Source organism: Notolepis coatsorum (assembly GCF_963971535.1).
Source record: "Notolepis coatsorum genome assembly, chromosome: 5".
Taxonomy (NCBI): domain Eukaryota; kingdom Metazoa; phylum Chordata; class Actinopteri; order Aulopiformes; family Paralepididae; genus Notolepis; species Notolepis coatsorum.
In genome coordinates this window covers 25984274-26006745 of record NC_140169.1, presented here as the reverse complement: position 1 = coordinate 26006745, position 22472 = coordinate 25984274, and the positions used below count along the sequence as shown (strand labels likewise).

Sequence of the window (22472 nt, the reverse complement as noted above, 5' to 3'; positions counted from 1 at the left end):
CCTCCACGACCTCCACTGGCTTCCAATCAAATACAGGATACATTTTAAAATACTACTCATCACATTTAAAGCCCTCAACAACCTTGCCCCTCCCTACCTGTCCGACCTTCTCCACCGTCACACGCCCACCCGTCGCCTTAGGTCTGCAGATGCCAACCTCCTAACACCTCCCACGACCAAGCTCCGGACCTGGGGCGACAGGGCCTTCGCTGCTGCTGCCCCCTCCCTCTGGAATGCCCTCCCCAGCCATATCCGTGATGCAAACACCCTGACATCTTTTAAATCAGCCCTCAAAACCCACCTTTTCAATCTTGCTTTTGACCTCTAATTCTGTCGGTTTTATTTTATTTTGTCATGTATTATTTTTGTTCTGTTTTGTTCTGTTTTTTGTTTTGCCATAGTTTGTCTCTCCTGCCCATGTGAAGCGTCTTTGAGCACCTGGAAAAGCGCTATATAAAATAGATGTATTATTATTATTATTATTATTATTATTATACACAGTTACAGCCTGCACAGTCACACATACACAGTTACAGCCTGCACAGTCACACATACACAGTTACAGCCTGCACAGTCACACATACACAGTTACAGCCTGCACAGTCACACATACACAGTTACAGTCAGCACAGTCACACATACACAGTTACAGCCTACAGCCTGCACAGTCACACATACACAGTTACAGCCTGCACAGTCACACATACACAGTTACAGCCTGCACAGTCACACATACACAGTTACAGCCTGCACAGTCACACATACACAGTTACAGTCAGCACAGTCACACATACACAGTTACAGCCTGCCCAGTCACACATACACAGTTACAGCCTGCACAGTCACACATACACAGTTACAGCCTGCACAGTCACACATACACAGTTACAGCCTGCACAGTCACACATACACAGTTACAGCCTGCACAGTCACACATACACAGTTACAGCCTGCACAGTCACACATACACAGTTACAGTCTGCACAGTCACACATACACAGTTACAGCCTGCACAGTCACACATACACAGTTACAGTCAGCACAGTCACACATACACAGTTACAGCCTGCACAGTCACACATACACAGTTACAGTCAGCACAGTCACACATACACAGTTACAGTCAGCACAGTCACACATACACAGTTACAGCCTGCACAGTCACACATACACAGTTACAGCCTGCACAGTCACACATACACAGTTACAGCCTGCACAGTCACACATACACAGTTACAGCCTGCACAGTCACACATACACAGTTACAGTCAGCACAGTCACACATACACAGTTACAGCCTGCACAGTCACACAGTTACAGCCAGCACAGTCACACATACACAGTTACAGCCTGCACAGTCACACAGTTACAGTCAGCACAGTCACACATACACAGTTACAGCCTGCACAGTCACACAGTTCCAGTCTGCACAGTCACACATAGACAAATGTGGTGGTAACCAGATAAATGAATGTCCATAGCCAGGTAGTGTGTGGGTAATCTTCTTCAAGTGGTACTTATGTTCTCTCTTGAATAAAGTATTAATACCACACGGTTTCACAGTGTTTGGTACTGATGTTCTCTCTTGAATAAAGTATTAATACCACACGGTTTCACAGTGTTTGGTACTGATGTTCTCTCTTGAATAAAGTATTAATACCACAGGGTGTCACAGTGTTTGGTACTGATGTTCTCTCTTGAATAAAGTATTAATACAATGTGGCTTCCATGTGAAAGCAGGGGGTAATTTCTTCCACGTCAAAATAGTTGTTCTATTACAGTTGTTTTACTTTGATTATGATTTTTTGTTTTGTTTGTTTTTTTAACAGGCAGTAGATATATTAGGGACCCTATTTCCATACTGATATAAAAAATAAACAAGGTTGGGCAAGCCTGATAAAGCCATACTGTACCTTTGAAGCTGGCCACCTCTCCTGTCTGAGCCTTGGGCAGGCCTTTCTGACAGGCGTCGGTGGTCAACGCCAGTGTCACGCCACAGCTGCCCAACAGGAATCCGATCTGTTGGCTTCCTGCGTCCTGGAGGAGAGGAGAGAATATTAATAGTATAGACAACTAATATCTGTGTGCAACACAGAGGAACCACGCAAAATTATTCAAATAAAAAAGGGTAGATTTCAGATCCAGATTATTTTATTGTCGCTTGTTTTTCCCGGCTCCTCAACCGTAGTAGATTAGTAAACAAAATACACAACATATATTCTATCTATACAAACTATAACTATAAACTATGTCTGTCCACTATGTTTGTTAAATTGTTATCCCCCCCCCCCCTATGTAAAGCGACCTTGGGTCTTCTGAAAGGCGCTATATAAAATGAAGTTATTATTATTATTATTATTATTATTAATTATTATTATTATTATTATTATTATTATTATTATTATTATTATTAAGCTATAAATAACTATAAACTATAAACTCAAACTATAAACTAGACATAATAAACAATGTACAATATATTATATCTACAAACTATACTATACTAACTATATAAATAAACTATAATATATAAACTAAACTATAATCTAAACATAATGGGTATAATGTTAGCTGCAGTGTGTGTAATAAGTGGGCTTGTGTGGTGTGTAAGTCACCTTTTTTTTTTTATCCACTTTTTCTCCCATTTTCTATATTTTCTCCCATCCCAATTTCGTATCATCCAATTCAATCCTCCCCTGTCACGAACGCTGTTTCTTGCCTCCCACAAGCCAGCTGCAATGTGGACTAAGTCATACATAGCACAAGTCCCCTCCGGTACTTGAGGTAACAGCAGTCGCATCTTTTCACCTGCGCAGCTCGATCTCTCAGTGGCGAGGAGTAACGTGTGGGAGGCTCACGCTGCCCCCGACACTTCCTGATTCTACTGCGCAGGCGCACCAACCGACCTGTAGGAGTCGCTGTCCACAACGCCCGATCCCCACCAATCAGTTTCCCACCCCCTAATACGGCCAATGTGTATTAGTATGAACGACCAGCTAAACTGAAAGCAATGTGGCGTCTCTGCATTCGTGGCGAGCGCCTTGCCCACTACACCACGTAGCCGCCCTGTGTGGTGTGTAAGTCACTTAAGCTGCTTTTGTGTGTATGCTCATGTGATAATTCAGAGTCTGAATGATCTGACTACACAGAGAGTAGAGAGAGAGAGAGAATCAACAACTTTGAGGACATCAAAGCCAGCTTGTCTTGATCTAAGCCCGAGGCAGCAGGTTCCAGTCAGTACAACTATGCTCAATGAATTTGTTTCAGTTTCAACTGATGGATGGACTGGGGGGGGGGGGGGGGGGGGGGGGGGGGTGGCTGCAATGCAGCCAGACACAGACCCCATTTATCTATTATACTATAGTATTGTATATATATTATATATAGTATACCAGATAGTATTATACTATAGTATTGTATATATATTATATATAGAGTATACCAGAAATCCACAGAAACATAGATTGACAGAGGAATTCATTGACACTATGTTGCAGCATGAGCCTATATCCTAAAATCACCAGACCCAGCAGAATAACTTCACATAGTGCCACACTGATAGATAACATTTTTACAAACATAATAGATAACAATACTGTGAGTGGGCTATTACTTAATGACATTAGTGACCATCTACCAATTTTTGTTGTGTATGATACTATGTATAGAAAAGTCATGGAGGCAAAAAATGTATACTATAGCCATGTAAGAAGTGAGGAGTCATTGACTGCTCTGAGAAATAACTTAATTGAACAGGATTGGAATACAGTATACCAAGCAAATAATATCGATGTCGCCTATGACTCCTTTCTGGAAATATTTAAAACATCATATGACAACAAATGTCCAATAAAAAAACAGGACAAGAGAAGAAATACCACAAAGAATCCATGGTTAACAAAGGGGCTATTAAATGCTTGCAAAAAGAAAAACCTGTTGTATAGAAAATGTATTAAATACAGAACTAATGAAACAGAGTCTAAATATAAAATGTATAAAAACAAGTTAACTATTATTATGAGAAACTGTAAAAAGGAATACTATGCCAATCTACTAGAAAGTAAAAAACATGATATTAAGGGTATTTGGAAGGTGCTAAATAATCTTATCAGAAAGGGGTCAAATGGTGAGAACTATCCAGATCATTTTATTGTAAATGAAAAGTCCATAAGCAACATGGATGAGGTGGTTGATGGTTTTAATAAATTCTTTGTACGTATTGGACCTGAATTGGCAGAGAAAATTACATTCACAACTGGGTCACTGGATAAACTGATAGACTTCAATTCAGGCTCAATGTTTCTTTATCCGGTAGATGAAAATGAAGTAATGGACACTGTATTGAACTGTAAGAATAAAAAATCTAAAGATTATAATGATATTGATAGAGACGATTAAGAAAATTGTTGGGGGAATTATAAAACCACTAACTCACATTTGCAACTTATCCTTTCAAACAGGAACATTTCCAAATAAAATGAAAATAGCTAAAGTAATACCATTATTTAAATCAGGGGATAAACATACTTTTACAAATTACCGGCCAGTCTCTCTCCTACCTCAGTTCTCAAAAATTCTAGAAAAGCTCTTTTCAATAAGACTTTTCAGTTTTATTGAAAAAAATAACTTGCTTTCCGACAGCCAGTATGGTTTCCGAAAAAATAGATCAACTTCATTGGCGCTTACAGACCTAATTGAGGAAATCACCACATGTACGGACAATAAGAAATTAGCTGTAGGAATATTTATAGATTTTAAGAAGGCGTTTGATACTATAGATCATGGTATATTATTAAAAAAACTGGATCGATGTGGTATTAGAGGAACAGTTCTAAATTGGTTGGAAAGTTATTTGGAAGACAGGAAACAATTTGTACAAATTGACAAACATAGGTCAACATTGAGGAACATAGTCTGCGGAGTACCGCAAGGGTACATTTTGGGTCCGATACTGTTTTTATTATACATTAATGACATATGTAGAGTATCATCAATCATGAAATTCATCCTTTTTGCAGATGACACTAATATAATTTGTTCAGGGCAAAATTTGCAGGATCTTTTGCAGGAGTTGATAAAGTTAAAAAAATGGTTTGATGAGAATAAATTGTCGTTGAATTTGAGTAAAACTAAATTAATGTTATTTGGAAAGCGAAATAGTGATTTAACAGTGAAAGTTATGATAGGCAATGTATGTATTGAAAGAGTAAAGCAAACCACATTCCTGGGTGTAATCATAGATGACAGGATATGCTGGAAACCTCACATCAGTCATGTAAAATCCAAGATGGCCAAAAGTGTGGGGATTATGTATCGATCCAAGAATTTTGTCAACCAAAGGTCACTTCTCATCCTCTACCATGCACTTGTAGTCCCATATTTAAATTATTGTCTGGAAGTATGGGGTAATACTTATCGTTCCAATATATCACCTCTTTATATTCTGCAAAAAAAGGCCATACGGATTGTGTACAGTGCTAAGTACAACCAACACTCTACCCCATTGTTTTTACAAGCATCAGCTTTTAAATTATGGGACTTGATCAAAATTAAAACTGCCAAAATTATGTTCAAAGCTTCACATAACTCTCTTCCAACCCCCATCCAATATCGGTTCACTGAGAGGGTAGGAACCAGGAATTATAATCTTAGAGGGAAACAGAAACTCCAGCAACCGGGTGTAAGAACCACTCTAAAATCTATGTGTATATCTGTTTGTGGAGTAAAATTATGGAATGGATTGGACGAGGACGTTAAACTGAGTAAAAACATACGGTATACCAGTTTAAAAGAAAGTTAAAAAAAAAAGGAATATTGGAAAGGTATAAGGAGGAGGGTGAACATGATGTTTGGCATTAAAAGGAGTATGTATATAAAATATGTATTGACTGGTCAGACTCAAGTATGTCTTGTTGAGATGTCAGGGGATGTGGGAAGCGGAGCTGTGTTACATGTTGTATGTAGAGGGTGATGGCCGGGGTGTGGGGAATGGAAGTTCACAGGATTGGCTTCTTCCATCCCACTTTTCGGACCATGGGTGGTGTCTGTTGTTGCTGTTGTCTATTGTTTTGTGGTGGTTGTAGTGTTGTTTTGTGGTTGTCTTGTATTGTATAGGTTGTATGGTTTGAAATGATAAAATGAAACTGATACTGTTACTTGTTTAGTTTAAAAATAGGGGGCAGGTAACCATAAGATTTATTCTTCTTCCTGCTCCTTTTGCCCATGGTAGAACTCTATTTATGATTTTGTATGAAAACTGTATGATTGTATTGCTTCCATGTGGCAAATAAAAATTCTGAATCTGAAAAAAGATAGTATTATACTATAATATTGCCAAATTACAAGTAGAGCAACCAGACACTAGGGCTTTAAACCGGCTGTCCAGTGGTTGTAAGCAATTGACTGAAGGTTATAATGAAGATGTAACATTGGCCAGCATAGAACTCTGAAAATGTACACCTGAAAGGTTTAAGTGGGAGGCCTTGACATGGCCATACATCTGGAATCTTGTTAATCAAATTGAATCCTTGTAGGAGTGTTCTGGTGATGCCATTATCTGTATGGTATCTTTACATAAACCCAAGTGTAATTTCAATGTCATTCCAGTAGGGGTCACTAGAGCTCTTCTCAAGTGGTCAAGTGCTGTAGGGGGAGAGCAGCTGGTCATTTTCAAAACATGCACTGAAGTTCATAGATTCCTCGTCAAGTAGACTTTGTTTTAGGATGCTGTCCATGCTCACTTGGCACAGTACCAAATGTGTTGCCAGCTATTAGGAGTGGGCAGGATTGGTTACCTTTCGAGTGAGTGGTACCTCAATGGGCACGGGCACCAGCTCTGCCAGGAGACAGCCGTAGAACGCCACCATGAACATCACCGGGTCGTTGTTGGGGAACACAAGTGCAACCTGCAACGACATAAGCGACGCAATCACTGCCACGGTCGGCATTATTATAGATCAACACGGAAGGACACATAGCTTCATTAATAATACACTGTACTGGAGAGTGACAGGCATGGTTGGGAGGTAACGCCTTAGCATTTTACAGGTGCTCAGGTGTGTCGTTGTGGAGGACAAATCCAGCCTTTCAGCTTGGCCGACTGAGTAGTTCATAACTTACTCTGTCTCCAGTCAGCACAGTAGTAGTTCATAACTTACTCTGTCTCCAGTCAGCACAGTAGTAGTTCATAACTTACTCTGTCTCCAGTCAGCACAGTAGTAGTTCATAACTTACTCTGTCTCCAGTCAGCACAGTAGTGGTTCATAACTTACTCTGTCTCCAGTCAGCACAGTAGTGGTTCATAACGTACTCTGTCTCCAGTCAGCACAGTAGTAGTTCATAACTTACTGTGTCTCCAGTCAGCACAGTAGTGGTTCATAACGTACTCTGTCTCCAGTCAGCACAGTAGTAGTTCATAACTTACTCTGTCTCCAGTCAGCACAGTAGTGGTTCATAACGTACTCTGTCTCCAGTCAGCACAGTAGTAGTTCATAACTTACTCTGTCTCCAGTCAGCACAGTAGTAGTTCATAACGTACTCTGTCTCCAGTCAGCACAGTAGTAGTTCATAACTTACTGTGTCTCCAGTCAGCACAGTAGTGGTTCATAACGTACTCTGTCTCCAGTCAGCACAGTAGTAGTTCATAACTTACTCTGTCTCCAGTCAGCACAGTAGTGGTTCATAACGTACTCTGTCTCCAGTCAGCACAGTAGTAGTTCATAACTTACTCTGTCTCCAGTCAGCACAGTAGTAGTTCATAACGTACTCTGTCTCCAGTCAGCACAGTAGTAGTTCATAACTTACTCTGTCTCCAGTCAGCACAGTAGTAGTTCATAACTTACTCTGTCTCCAGGCAGTAGTAAAGGCTCGTTCCTGGTGCTCAGCTTGTTCAGAAGAGTGTAGGCCAGTTTCAGACTCCGGGTCCATAGTTTACCTGGAAAGGGGTAGTAGACACATGCCAATAACATAAAAATAAACAAAAAAGGATTGTAGAGTTCTATACACACATCAACACATCCATTCAGGTTTATAGAGACGTTTTATGGACCTCTCTCTCTCTCTCTCTCTCTCTCTCTCTCTCTCTCTCTCTCTCTCTCTCTCTCTCTCTCTCTCTCTCTCTCTCTCTCTCTCTCTCTCTCTCTGTGGCTGGGTGTTGATACCTACCATAGGTAAGGGTGTAAACAGGCTTTCCAGCGTTGTCTAGTGCGGTTAGACAGGGGCTCTTGGGCTGGGTGGTGCCCCAGTGCTGCAAGGCTGCTGGCAGGGAGGGGGGCCAGTTGGTGACCACCCCCAGTGGCTCACCATCCATGGGGCTCATCTGCTGGCCCTCAGGCTTAGGCTGGTTGGGGTCTGGCTGCTGAACTACATGTACAGGGAGAGAGAAGGGACATTAGTCTAAATCAGAAAGAACGACCAGATGATGACACCATTCCTTCCATTGTTGAGTGATCCAAGATGGCGCCGTACTGCTATGGTGACGTAACACAAATGACGTGGTCAGAGGCTATTTCTGAATAGTATGTTTTCCAAATGGGCAAATGACAATAAACTGAACTAAAAGCGATGTTGTAAATGGGCATGGCGATTACAAAGGCTGCAAACAGCTTTTACACAGGTATTCGTGGTGGTAGTGGTGGGCTGGGAAGGGTGACACACGCATATCAGTAACGCCGGGAAAGATCGTGTCTGTGTAACATAAGTGGTGCGATTAATGGAGGTGAAGAGATAGAGGTAGAGGGATGGAGGAGGACAAAGGTAGAGGGATGGAGAGGTAGAGGGATGGAGGACGAGAGAGGTGGAGGAATGGAGGATGAGAGAGGTGGAGGGATGGAGAGGTAGAGGGATGGAGGACGAGAGGTGGAGGGATGGATGATGAGAGGTAGAGGGATGGAGGGGGAGAGAGGTAGAGGGATGGAGGGGGAGAGAGGTGGATGGATGGAGGACGAGAGAGCTGGAGGGATGGGTGATGAGAGAGGTGGAGGGATAGAGGTGGAGAGATGGAGAGGTGAACAGTGTGCCGTCCATATCAGTTATCTGTGCCTGACTGATCAGCAACTGACTACACCTTCCATCATGCCTGGGTTCTCCTACTCTGCTCAGTGAGCTGTACCTCTCCTCTCCTCTCTTGTCCTCCTCTCCTCTTCTCTCCTCTATTCTCACCTCACCTCTCCTCTCATCTCCTCTCTTATCACCTCTCCTCTCTTCTCTTCTCCTCCTCTCTTCTCTTCTCATCATCCCCTCGCCTCTCCTCTCCCTCCCTCTATCACACGCACTGCTCCTCTATTTACTCTATAAACTTCTCCCTCTCTTTGTACAACTGAACCTTCTCCCTCTTCTGTCCGTCCTCCCTCCCTTCTCTCCCCTCTCCTCCCTCCCTTATCTCCCCTCTCATCCCTCCCTTCTCTCCCCTCCCTTCTCTCCCATCTCTTCCCTCCCTTCTCCCCTCATTCTCCTCATCCAGAATCCAGAATTATGATAATATTTTGAGGGATTGTTACGGACGGTGTCCTTATGTATATATATATAGGGAGTTATGTATGTTATCTGTTGTGTATATAGGTATGTTTTGGGTTGTTGTTGTCTTTTGTCTCCCTCTTGTGCCTACATATTTATTTCTCAGGTGTCTCTCAGTTCCAGCTTCCAGCAGCCAGCTGGTCAATCAGCAACTCACCCCAGTGCAACGGCAGCTGAAGCTGATCTGCAATCAACATCCACTCTCCCTTTATATATCCCATTTTGTGCAGTGATAGTTAGCTCTTTTGGCTCATTGTGGTGGTGGGTGTCTCTCTGTGTCTTTGGTGACAATTCTCTTTGTGTCGTTTGGTATAGAGCCGTGGCTCTTTGGAGGTATATAGAGCAGTGGCTCTTTAGAGGTATATAGAGCAGTGGCTATTTAGAGGTACATTTGGTAGAGCTGGTAAAAGCTCTGATTCTTGTTAGTATAGGAAATATCTTTAGCGGTTCATGGTACATTTGGTAGAGCTGGTAAAAGCTCTGGTTCTTGTTAGTATAGGAAATATCTTTAGCGGTTCATCATATCTTTAGCGGTTCATTATTATCTTTGGTGTAGAGCTCGTACCTAAAGCTCTGGTTCATTATTGGCCTTGGTGTAGAGCTGGTACCTGAAGCTCTGGTTCATTGCAGTGTTTTGTGGAGTCATTATAGTTTGTGTACATTTCTGTATTAACCCTTTGTATATTTGTTCCCTTGTTCACCCAGCCTATGGTGACTACTTTTCTTGTGTATTAATCTTTAGTTTTGCACACAGGGACATTGAGGACAGGAAGATACCCTGGGTCTACATTTTGCATCACGTAGGTGACCTGATGTTAAAGACACCAGCTTTAGAGTGAGCACCACCACCTGTACTTTTGGGCATTCAGCGCCTGTAAAGGGGAGGGTGGGATTTCATTTCCTTTTGTATTTTATTTGGTGCCACTAGGAAGTCCTCCTTGCTTTCTGTGTTGCTGTGTTTTAATTTTGTGAAATAAATACTATTATTTTGCAAATTGTTTCTGTGGTTTTGTGTCACTGCACCCTCACCTACCCTGTCTGTGGCCTTGTGTTGCGTCCCCTTACTGGGGTGCGTAACATATACGTTCCTGCTTTATTAAGACAGAGCAGTGGGTGACAGGAGATCAGGGAGGGAGAAGAGATGACATGCAACAAAGGTCACAGGTCAAACCCAGGACATTGTGATTAGATGGTATACACCCTCACATGGTGAACCATAAGCGCTTAAAGGGATATTTCACTTTAATAGAACTTGTCAAGTTTCAGCAGTCCTACGTCTATTTAAAGACATGTACAAGCAAGCTAGCAACCACCGCTGTCAACACCACCATTCCTCAGAGGCGTCAGGCTCCTTATATTGACTTCCATTAATTTTAGGGACCTAACTAAAATAATTTTCTTCATCCGTAAATTTGTCTAAATATCATATTTCTGAAGTATAAACAAACAAACTTCAATAAAACAGACAATTCTGAGTTAAAGGTACATGCTTGTTTTGGCATTTGATGTCTTTAGAGATTTATTACGTTTGAAAAATAAAAGCAGATCCGGTCAGTTTGTTGCAGGTTTGAGTGTACTTTGTATCTTTGCCCTGCATGGAATGTTTGGGGAGTGGTTACCATGGTTACCTTCTCCTTGCTGGATGAACGATTCTAAACATTCTGTGAGAAGTTGACAGTTGGCCAAACTACACCTCAAGTGTAAAATAGTTCCTTTACGGATGATAAAAAAAATTGCAAAAAACAACAACAATAAAAAAGTACCTTGACGTTTGACCTTTGACAGAAATATATTACACACAATAAAATTGCAGTACAGTTAGTTTATACTGCAGATGTATGATATTTAGAAATTGTCCTCAAAATGAATGGACATGAATGAGGAGCCTGACAACTGGGAGACAGTATACATTAGAATGACGGGCAACAAAGTTGGATACAAACCCATGATGTCACAAACATGGTAGTACAGTATGCACTAGGGGTGGGAATCGCCAGAGACCTCACGATACGATACTATCGCGATACTTGTGTCACAATACGATAGTATCGCGATACGCTGAGTATTGCGGGAAAAAAAAAATTTATCATTTAATTTTATTTTTTTAAATAATTAAATATCGATACTTGGCGTCCCTGTATCGATACAGTATCGCCACGATCCAGGATTGTTTAACTGAGCTGACCAGGGGTGTCAGGTCCAACCAATGCCAATGTGTCTGCTTCGCTCCATCTCTCTTTCTCTCTCTTCACCTTTCTTCCCGACTCTTCTCTCTACCCCCCTCCTTCCCCTCACACTATTTTCTATATCCCAGGATAACTCCTAGGACCCTGAGCTGTTTTAACCCGCCAGGTGCGTCTGAACCAGATATAACACAGCTCCGCCGGGACAGTTAACAGTCTGCGTGAGTTCGCTCCCATCTCAGCAGTGCTGTGGGCCGTTTTCCCCTAACCAGGCAGACCTCCGAGGCCGAGCGAGGGGACAGCCGCATGATACCCGCTGATGAGCTGCTATTCCCGCTGCTTTTTCACTTCCACACTGTTTACTCAGCCTGTGGCCAAGTACCACCCAGACCCACCGTGGGTTGGTTGGAATGGAGAAAATGGTTAGATAGGGCTGAACCATGGAGGTCGGTGTGTGTGTGAGTGTGTGTGTGCGTGTGCGTGTGTGTGTGCGTGTGTGTGTGCGTGCGTGTGTGTAGGTGTGTGTGTGTGTGTATGTGTGTGTGTGTGTGTGTGTGTGTGTGTGTGTGCGTGCGTGTGTGTGTGTAGGTGGGTGTGTGTGTGTGTGTGTGTGCGTGCGTGTATGTGTGTGTAGGTGTGTGTGTGTGTGTGTGTGTGTGTGTGTGTGTGTGTGTGTGTGTGTGTGTGTGTGTGTGTGTGTGTGTGTGTGTGTGTGTGTGTGTTTCCTGCCCACTCCCCACAGCTCACCTGGTGGTCGCCGGCTCCACCCAGATAGAAAAACAACCACGGATCTAAAAGCATCATACGTGACCGTGTGCTCATCAGGCGTGGCGAGGTCATTTTAACACAGCTGGGATGAGACTTCGTTGAGTTACAACCACCCTAATGTAAAGTCAGTACTATAAATACTACAAACCTATTTCTGTCAGGAAGCTGCAGGTCCAGGATTAAAGAATCTCTCTTTCTTCACCTCCACTAGCATTGCTAACAAAATGCTAACAATTCCTGTTTCCAAAAATTGTCAGATTTGATTAGAGCAGAACAAGAAAAAAAAATTCTTGATTCAGAAATGTTTTATCATGGATGAACAAAACATTCAATGTGAATGGTTGATTTGAATTTCACAGACTTTTTAAGCACCTTGTAAAAAAAAAAATCAGGGAATTCCAGGCCTTGACTTTTTTTTGTAAAAAATCAAGCACTTTAAGCACTTCAAGGACCTTGTGCGAACCCTGTTTCTATCAGTTGGAAAACAAGCAGGGGGTATTTTGCACTCAGTGGCCACCGAAGCCTCTGATCATCAGTGTTCCGCTCACACTCCAGAAGGAGAGACCTTTCTGTTCTCAATTATAATGTATTCATCTGGAGCGTAATGACAGCTCACCGTCCAGAAGCTCCTCGAAGTCGTCCACGAAGAACTCTCTCAGCGGCGGCCTCTTCGGCCTCTTCAGGGTGTTGAGGAGCTGCTGGATCTTAGACGAGACACGACTGTTGACCGGGACGCCTACAGATAGGATGGGGTGGAGACGAGAGGGGGACGAGAGACGATGGCGGGGAGATGGGAGGAATCGGGTTATGGACAATAGACAATAGATGAACATGGAGGGACAGGGGGAGCGTGGAGAGACATATGCAAATGGTGAGATTGATGGAGAGATAGAGAGAGGGAACCGGGGAAGGGTGAGAAGAGGGGTAGATAAGAGGAGACAAGATGAAAGGTCAGTGTGGCCGGGCGTTCTAATGAGAAGAGGAAGACAACCAGCTGTCAATCATTCCTGACGCGGCGTGACCTCCCACAGCCACCTGGGGGTCAAAGGTGACAAGTACCATCATCAAGCACGCTCCGCAGAGACACCTGGCATAACCCCAGAGGCTGGAGAGCTCAGCGGTGAGGAGAGGAGGACCGCTGCCTAGCAACAGAGAGGTCCTCTCACCAGATGGCCCCATAAGTGATTCATGAGGTATCTCAAAAAGGTGCCCGTTTCAAATTACAGTCCACATTGTATACTATATTGGCAGGGTTTAAAAATGCTTTCTAGATGATTTGAGGTCAATTAAACAATTATCAGCTCAGTCAAATCAAATTATGAACATGTTAGTCAATCAACACACACATTAGAATATCTTTACCACATTATTCACATCACTGCACACAAAAAGCTGAAGCACGAAGAGAAAGAGAGACACAGACACACACACACAGATCAAGCATCAGAGAGAAAGAGAGACACAGATCAAGCATCAGAGAGAGAGAGAGAGAGAGAGATGGAGACAGGAAGTCATGCACAAGATGAGCTCCTGATTTAATATCTAACTTGTGATTGTTAAGAGAGAGATAAACATTTTGGACAAGATAAATACCATCACAAAGAAGGCTGTTATATTATATATATATATACATGTAGCTGGGAACCTCAGTGTGTGTCTATTTAGCTAACTTTGACCTGCTAGCTAGCTAACAGTACTGGCTAACTAGCTAGCTCCAACCTACACAGGCTGTTTCCTACACCTTGAGTCCCAGCCTCCAAACCAAAAGAAAATAATAACACACTGCAAAGAACAAATCGATTTTTATATCAAACCAGTGCTATAGCAACATGGACACTGAGACAGCAGCACGGACAGCGGCAGGCTTTTTCCTTCCCTGTTTTTTTGAATATCCAGAAGAGATCAAATCAGAGAACGGGAGAATACAGTTCAGACATAGAGTACAACGAGAATACCCATAGACTCTATATGCTGACCGCTCTAAAACCACTGGTGTTATTACCAACCTGCTCTTCTTCACCGAGCATGACATTGCATGGCATACAGCCACATCAAAGCACTACAGCTTCGTAATCAAGAGAGGGATCTGCAAGGGAAGACAACTTCAGATCTTTGAGGATGAAGACAAGGACCAAGAGAGAAGGTTCCTGACTGTCAACTTTTACCAAAATGGTACGGTCATGGTGCAAGGTAATGAAGCTGCCCTTGGCTCCTTTGGACAGGACTTCCCCACTCTGAAGAAGGGGGCAGCATCTAGAAAGGACACAGGAAGCACTCCGAGCTCTCCCATCACCACAGGCACCCCGACAACAGAGAGCCAGGTATCCCCTATTCCTGGTCATAACAACCAGCACCCAGACCACCCAGACCACCACACCGTCAGCCTCCTGAGAGACAGACTGGCTCTACTAGAGGTGGAGATCACTGAGCTGAGAGAACAGCAGCTCTCCACCAGCCCCACACCACACCCTGACCTCCAGCAGTGGAAGCACCAGCTGGAGTCTGCTACACAGGAGCTGAAGGAACAGATCTCCAGCGTGCAGAAGGACAACCGGGCCCTCACCACAGAACTTAGGGAAACAAAGGACAACATGGAGCGGGAAATAATGCAGGTGAGAAACGAGATGTCAAAGGAAATATCAGCCATCATGGTGAAGCTGATGTCTACCAGTACAGAACAGCCACAACCCCTCACCCCTCCCAACCCTCCCACCACTGAGCCCCCACCACAGCCGAGAGAGGCCTTCAAGCCCCCAGGGCCCCCTCCTCCCACAACCCACCCACCACCGAGCCCCCACCACCCAGCGAGGATGCAGCCGAGAGAGGCCTTCTAGCCCCCCGGGCCCCCTCCTCCCACAACCCACCCACCACCGAGCCCCCACCACCCAGCGAGGATGCAGCCGAGAGAGGCCTTCTAGCCCCCCGGGCCCCCTCCTCCCACAACCCACCCACCACCGAGCCCCCACCACCCAGCGAGGATGCAGCCGAGAGAGGCCTTCTAGCCCCCCGGGCCCCCTCCTCCCACAACCCACCCACCACCGAGCCCCCACCACCCAGTGAGGAGGCAGCCGAGAGAGGCTCTCAAGCCCCCCAGGCCCCCTCCTCCCCCAGCATCTCACACCGTCAGCCCACCACCCTGAAAAAGGACACTGAGGTTGCTATCCTAATAGACTCAAACGGCAAGTTCATCCAAGAACAAAAACTTTTCCCAAACACAAAAGTGTCCAAAATCCCATGCCCCACATTAGAGGATGCACTGCAGATCCTTGTGCACCCCGAGTTTGGCACACCAGGCCATATTATCATCCACACTGGCACCAACAACCTGCGGGAGGAACGGGAAAAGGTTGGTAGTCTGGTCACCAGAGTAGCAGAGAAAGCAGTTGCGACCTTCCCAGAATCACGCATCACCATCTCAACCTTGCTACCCTGCAGAGACTTTCACCCCAAGACCATCAATAGGGTGAACGCTGACATCACAAGAGGATGTGCCTCACTTCCAAATGTACACGTTGCACATCATATATCCATAACGCCTGATCACCTGTACGACTACACCCACTTAAAAAAGCAGGCAGTGGGCATGTTTACAAAAACACTAAAAGATGTGGCACTGGGCCGTCAAAGCATCCATCTTACACCAGCCAGAGGACCTCCCAGGAGCCCCCACTACGCCTCAGACCCCACCAGGAGCCAAAGACCTCCCAGGGACCCCCACTACACCTCAGACCCCATCAGGAGCCAAAGACCTCCCAGGGACCCCTACTACGCCTCAGACCCCATCAGGAGCCAAAGACCTCCCAGACATCCATCCAGACCCAGCGCACCCCACAGACCCCCCGCTTCACCAGAACATCAGCAGCTCCAGCAGCACAACCAAACTGGCCCTGGCTACTACCCCTCAACAAACCAGAGACTCTACCAGAACCAAGAGCCTGGCCCTCGGCCCCTTCCCAGCCCACAGCATGGAGAACCACACCAGGCCCCACGCAGCTACGCAGAGGCCCTCCAAGGAAGAGTGAACTCTGAAGGAATGAGTGAGATTAAACAGCTCCTCCAGTACATCTGCACTAAGCTGAACTAGTCTCATAATACACGCACACACACACACACACACACACACACACACACACACACACACACACACACACACACTACTCGCATTTACGCACTACTTAATTAAGACAACATTTGTTAGTTAAAAAGAAAAGCTAGTTAAAAGCTGAATTAGTATTGATACTTTATACTGTTGAAAGAATATTTTACATATTGTTCAAAATGCATCAGCTCTAACAATGTTCTCAATAACCAAACACACACATTTACAAAATACAGTAAACACTGCATTTTAGTTCAACGTTCGTACCTCTCTTGACAATCCAGTAGTTACTGTTTTATCTGTTCTACTGTACCTGTGCCATCTCTCTCGTATAATGAAATCCCTTTCAGTTTGCATGTGGAACATCCAGGGCCTGAAGTCTTCAACCTTTGGGCTGAAGAGTTTAGCCCCGGAACTCAAAACAAACCTTAAAGATGTCAACATCATTATTCTACAGGAGACATGGTGTAAAGCTGACACTGTCACCCACTGTCCCAACGATTATAGAGAAATAATAGTACCATTTCAGAAACACAGCAACATTAATAGAGGTAGAGGATCAGGAGGATTAATCATTTGGTATAAATCCGACCTACATCATCAAATTGACGCCCTAAAAATGGGCAAATATTACATATGGTTAAAACTAAAGAAAGAGCTCCTATTAACAGAAAAGGATTTGTTTATTTGTGCAATATATATCCCCCCCTCCGAATCCCCATACTTCTCAGAGGACATTTTCCCTACCCTTGAGACAGAGACATGCCATTTCCAGGCCCAGGGAAATGTGCTCATCTGTGGGGACACCAACGCACGCACAGGAACACTTGCTGACCTCACAGATCCACAAGGAGACATTTACATCTCAAACGAAAATGTCTCTCACACTTTCACTCTCCCCCACAGGAGAAATAGTGACCAGGTCATCAACAGGAGTGGAAGAGATCTCCTGCAGCTCTGTCAGAGCCTCAGTCTGTACTTTGTCAACGGTAGGGTTCGGGGGGACAGCCTAGGTAGATTCACCTACTGCTCACCTCTTGGCCACAGTACTGTAGATTATATGATCACAGACCTTGACCCTTCCTCCCTCAGCTCATTCACTGTGAAACCACTAACCCCTCTGTCTGATCACAGCCAAATTACCCTGTTTATTAAAAGATCAGACACAACAATGGCACAAACACAAAACAGTAAGCTGTACAATATCAGGAATTCATACAGATGGGACCAAAACAGTGCAGAACAATACCAGAAAGCAACTCATACCCCAATAATCCAAACACTTTTGGATAACTTTCTGGACTCCACATACTCTCACAGTAAAGAAAGCCTCAACCTAGCAGTAAACAATATTAACAATATATACAGACAAACAGCAAAGGAGGCACAACTGAAATGTACTACAAACAAACCAAAAACTGCAACAAAAAACAGCTGGTTTGATACAGATTGTAAAATCATTAGGAAAAAAATTAGAATGCTATCAAATAAAAAACACAGAGACCCCAATAATGCTGATGTACGCATTCTTTACTGTGAGACCCTAAAACTGTACAAACGTACACTCAGAACCAAAAAACAACAATATGACAAACAGCAACTGACACTAATTGAGGAGGCAATCAATACAAACAACTTTTGGCAACATTGGAAACACATAAACAAACCACAAAAACAGGAATTGGCTATACAGAACAGTGATATATGGACAACCCATTTTAAAACACTATACCACACTGTTCAAATTGATGGAAACACAGAACAATCTCAAATTCTTGATAAATTGACTAAATTGGAGCTTGCCATAAAGGACAATCAAAACCCATTAGACTCCCCAATTATTGAGCAGGAACTGCTTAAGAAACTACAAACTCTTAAATCAAAAAAGGTTTGTGGACCTGATGGCATCTTGAATGAGATGATGAAAAATATGAACAAGAAATTCCAATTGGCTATATTAAAACTATTCAATTTGGTCCTGAGTGTAGGATATTTTCCTGACACCTGGAATCACGGACTCATAACCCCAATCTATAAAAGCGGAGACAAATTTGACCCTAATAACTACAGAGGCATCTGTGTGAACAGTAATCTGGGGAAGGTTTTCTGTAGTATTATGAATACCAGACTTTTAAACTTCCTTACCAAGCACAATGTCTTGAGTAAAAGCCAAATTGGATTTATACCAAAACACCGCACAACCGATCATATTTACACCCTACATACCCTAATTGATAAACATATAAACCAAAATAAAACCAAAATATATGCCTGTTTTATTGACTTCCAAAAGGCTTTTGATTCTATTTGGCATACAGGACTGTTCTATAAAGTTATAGAGAGTGGTGTAGGGGGTAAAACATATGATATTATTAAATCAATGTACTCTGGTAATATGTGCAGTGTAAAAATTGGCAAAAAAAGAACAGAATTCTTTACCCAAGGGCGAGGCGTTCGTCAGGGCTGCAACCTCAGCCCGGCACTCTTCAATATCTATATTAATGAATTGGCTAATATACTAGAAAAGTCCTCTGCCCCCGGTGTAAGTCTCCACAATCGGGAAGTGAAATGCCTGCTCTTTGCAGATGACCTGGTTGTGTTGTCCCCCACAGCAGATGGCCTACAGCAGAGCCTGGACCTGCTAGAGCATTACTGTCAGACCTGGGCCCTGGCAGTAAACCCCAAAAAGACCAAAATAATGATATTCCAAAAAAGATCCAGATCTCAGGACGTCCTACCAAAGTTCTCAATTGGTACAAAACATGTAGAGTACTGCACACATTACACCTATTTAGGCTCAACTGGACATTTTAAGGAAGCAGTCAATGAGCTGAGAGGGAAAGCACGCCGGGCTTTCTACGCCATAAAAAGAAATATACAAACAGAAATACCAATTCGAATCTGGAATTAATTGAATGTGTTATTGAACCAATTGCACTCTATGGCAGTGAGGTGTGGGGTCCACTTACAAAACAAGACTTTACCCAATGGGACAAACACCCCATTGAGACCCTGCATGCAGAGTTCTGTAAGATTATCCTACATGTCCAGAGGAAAACTACAAACAATGCATGCAGGGCAGAATTAGGCCGTTACCCACTAATACTAAAAACACAAAAAAGAGCAATTAACTTTTGGACACGAAGTGACCCCCTCTCGTACCATTATCAAGCCCTGCAGTGCCAAGAGCTGAGGAGCATCAGGAACCCCCTTACCCAGCTGGTCCTGAGGCTGAGTCCACAAACCTGCTCTCTTAACACACCTCAGGAACAGAACACGTCACCAATCAGAATAAATCAAATTACTACACAGCTAAAACAAAACTACATCACCTATTGGAAAACACAAACAAAAGCACAGAGCAAAATGCAGTGCTATCTGGCTCTAAATCGACAGTACACCATAGCAGATTACTTGAGCATGGTGACTGATCAACAACTAAAAAGAACCTTGACAAAATACAGACTGAGTGAGCACAGCCTCGCTGTTGAAAAGGGGAGGCACAGGAAAACCTGGCTCCCTGCAGAGCAAAGGCTATGCAGTCATTGCATCCTCAGTGAGCCTGAAACTGAGTTGCACTTCCTCACCAAATGTGAAAAATATAAAGATATTAGAGAAACACATTTAAAAAAAATTGAACTAATAACAAAAGGTTTTCTTGCACTACCAGATACAGGAAAACTACCAGTCCTACTAGGGGAGGACTCAATAAGCTGTGAGCTAGCAGCAGCCTATGTTGCTGCCTGCCACAAACTGAGAGACAGTGAGTGACAGTCACCTGACATGTTTATGCCGTAATATTTTATGTTCTATTTTATGATGAACATTTTTGTATATACTATGACATTAATATGTGTTTTGTAATCCATGCTTATGTTATCAACCGTTTGCTTTGGCAACATGTACAAGCTGCGTCATGCCAATAAAGCCACTTGAATTGAATTGAATTGAATTGAGAGAGAGAGACACACACACAGAGATTGAGCATCAGAGAGAAAGAAAGAGATATAAAGAGAGAAGAGACACAGAGAGAGATCAAACATGAGAGAGAGAGAGAGAGAGAGAGAGAGAGAGAGAGAGAGAGAGAGAGAGAGAGAGAGTTTCAAGTTTCTTTCAAGTTTCAAGTTTCTTTAATATTTGTCATACAGAAGTACAGAATACTTTTATACAAAATGCTTCTTACTGTTACGCTCCAGAGACTGTGCAAGACAAGATAAGTATGAAATAAAATAACATGGTAAAATTAGAAGTAAAAAAATGAGGTCACAGTGTTCAGTTTAGACATATGTACAATGTTCGATGCAGAATAGACGTAGTTACCATACAATATACAATACTGTGCAGTGTACTAATATACAATACTATATAGTGCAAGGCAGAAATGGGACGAGGTGCAATTTAGGTACAATTCACAGTAGGTGTACGAGTTGTAGTGCAAATCCTTTATCAATAAATATAAAGTGTAAAGTGTGTTTGTGTGATCTAAAGTGTGGAGAGTGGGTGCTGCAGTGTGTTGTTTGTTTGAGTGAGTGTGTGCGTGTGGGTGTGTGTGCTGTGTGCATTTGATGGTTGTTGCAGTGTTTATTGTTCGTTTAGCAGCCTGATGGCCTGGGGATAGAAGCTTCTTCTGAGTCTTTCTGTGCTCGCCTTAAGACTCCGGTATCGCTTGCCTGACCGCAGCAGTTCAAAGAGGCAGTTGTTCGGGTGGCTCGAGTCCTTAATAATTCTCTTAGCCTTCCCCTTGCACCGCTTGTTGTAAATGTTCTGGATGGTGGGAAGCCCCCCTCCAATTGTGCGTTCGGCTGAACGTGTCACTCTTTGTAGTCTGCTACGGTCTTGTGCAGTGCTATTCCCAAACCAGGAGGTGATGTTGCCGGTCAGGATGCTCTCTATTGTACATGAGTAGAAGTTCCTAAGGATCTTCTGACTGACTTGGAACTTCCTTAGGCGCCTGAGGAAGTAGAGGCGTTGTCGTGCCTTCTTCACAACACTGTCAATGTGTGTGGTCCATGTCAAGTCCTCGGATATGTGGGCTCCGAGGTACTTGAAACTGTTCACTCTCTCAACCGGTGCCCCGTCGATGCTGAGGGGGCTGTAGTCCTTGACCCCCGACCTCCTGAAGTCCACAATCATCTCTTTTGTTTTGCTGACGTTCAGGGAGAGGCAGTTCTCCTGACACCACTGTGACAGGTTCTCTACCTCTTCCAGGTAGGCCCTTTCGTCGTTGGCAGAGATCAGGCCCACCACTACTGTGTCATCAGCAAATTTGATGATGGTGTTGTTGTTCCGCTGTGCTACGCAGTCATGTGTGTACAGGGAGTAGAGGAGGGGGCTCAGAACACAGCCCTGGGGGGCCCCTATGTTGAGCGTGATGGATGAGGAGGTGCAGTTGCCAGCTCTTACCACCTGGGGTCTGCCCGTCAGGAAGTCCAAGACCCACTGGCAGAGGTCATAGTTCAAGCCCAGGTCCCTGAGCTTGGCTATGAGTTTGGAGGGGACTATGGTATTGAATGCTGAGCTGTAGTCGATGAACAGCATTCTCACATAGTTCCCCTGCCTCTTGCCCAGGTGTGATGCTGCTGTGTGCAGCACATGGGCTATGGCGTCCTCCGTGGACCTGTTGGGGCGATATGCAAATTGCAGAGGGTCCAGGTTGATGGGGAGGGAGACATGTAGGAAGCAGCTATTTGTGGACTGAAACATCCGGGACATGTCTTCCTACTGCGAGCTCATGGTGAGGAGGAGGAGGGTCTCAGTCTCATGGTGAGGAGGAGGAGGGTCTCAGTCTCATGGTGAGGAGGAGGAGGGTCTCAGTCTCATGGTGAGGAGGAGGAGGGTCTCAGTCTCATGGTGAGGAGGAGGAGGGTCTCAGTCTCATGGTGAAGAGGAGGAGGGTCTCAGTCTCAGGG

At 44.0% G+C, this 22472-nt stretch overlaps 1 protein-coding gene across 1 annotated transcript in view; it reads right to left on the bottom strand.

The window, feature by feature from the left end:
* The window catches only part of LOC311228131 (disco-interacting protein 2 homolog A-like), a gene marked incomplete at its 5' end in the record, with an annotated part of 215683 nt that overhangs the window by 106258 nt on the left and 86953 nt on the right, over positions 1-22472 (bottom strand). Inside the window, 5 exons of the mRNA XM_084314044.1 lie at positions 1914-2037; positions 6795-6905; positions 7842-7933; positions 8164-8361; positions 13081-13200. Of these exons, the coding sequence (XP_084170170.1) occupies positions 1914-2037; positions 6795-6905; positions 7842-7933; positions 8164-8361; positions 13081-13200 (645 nt within the window). The remainder of the gene's footprint in view (positions 1-1913; positions 2038-6794; positions 6906-7841; positions 7934-8163; positions 8362-13080; positions 13201-22472) is intronic.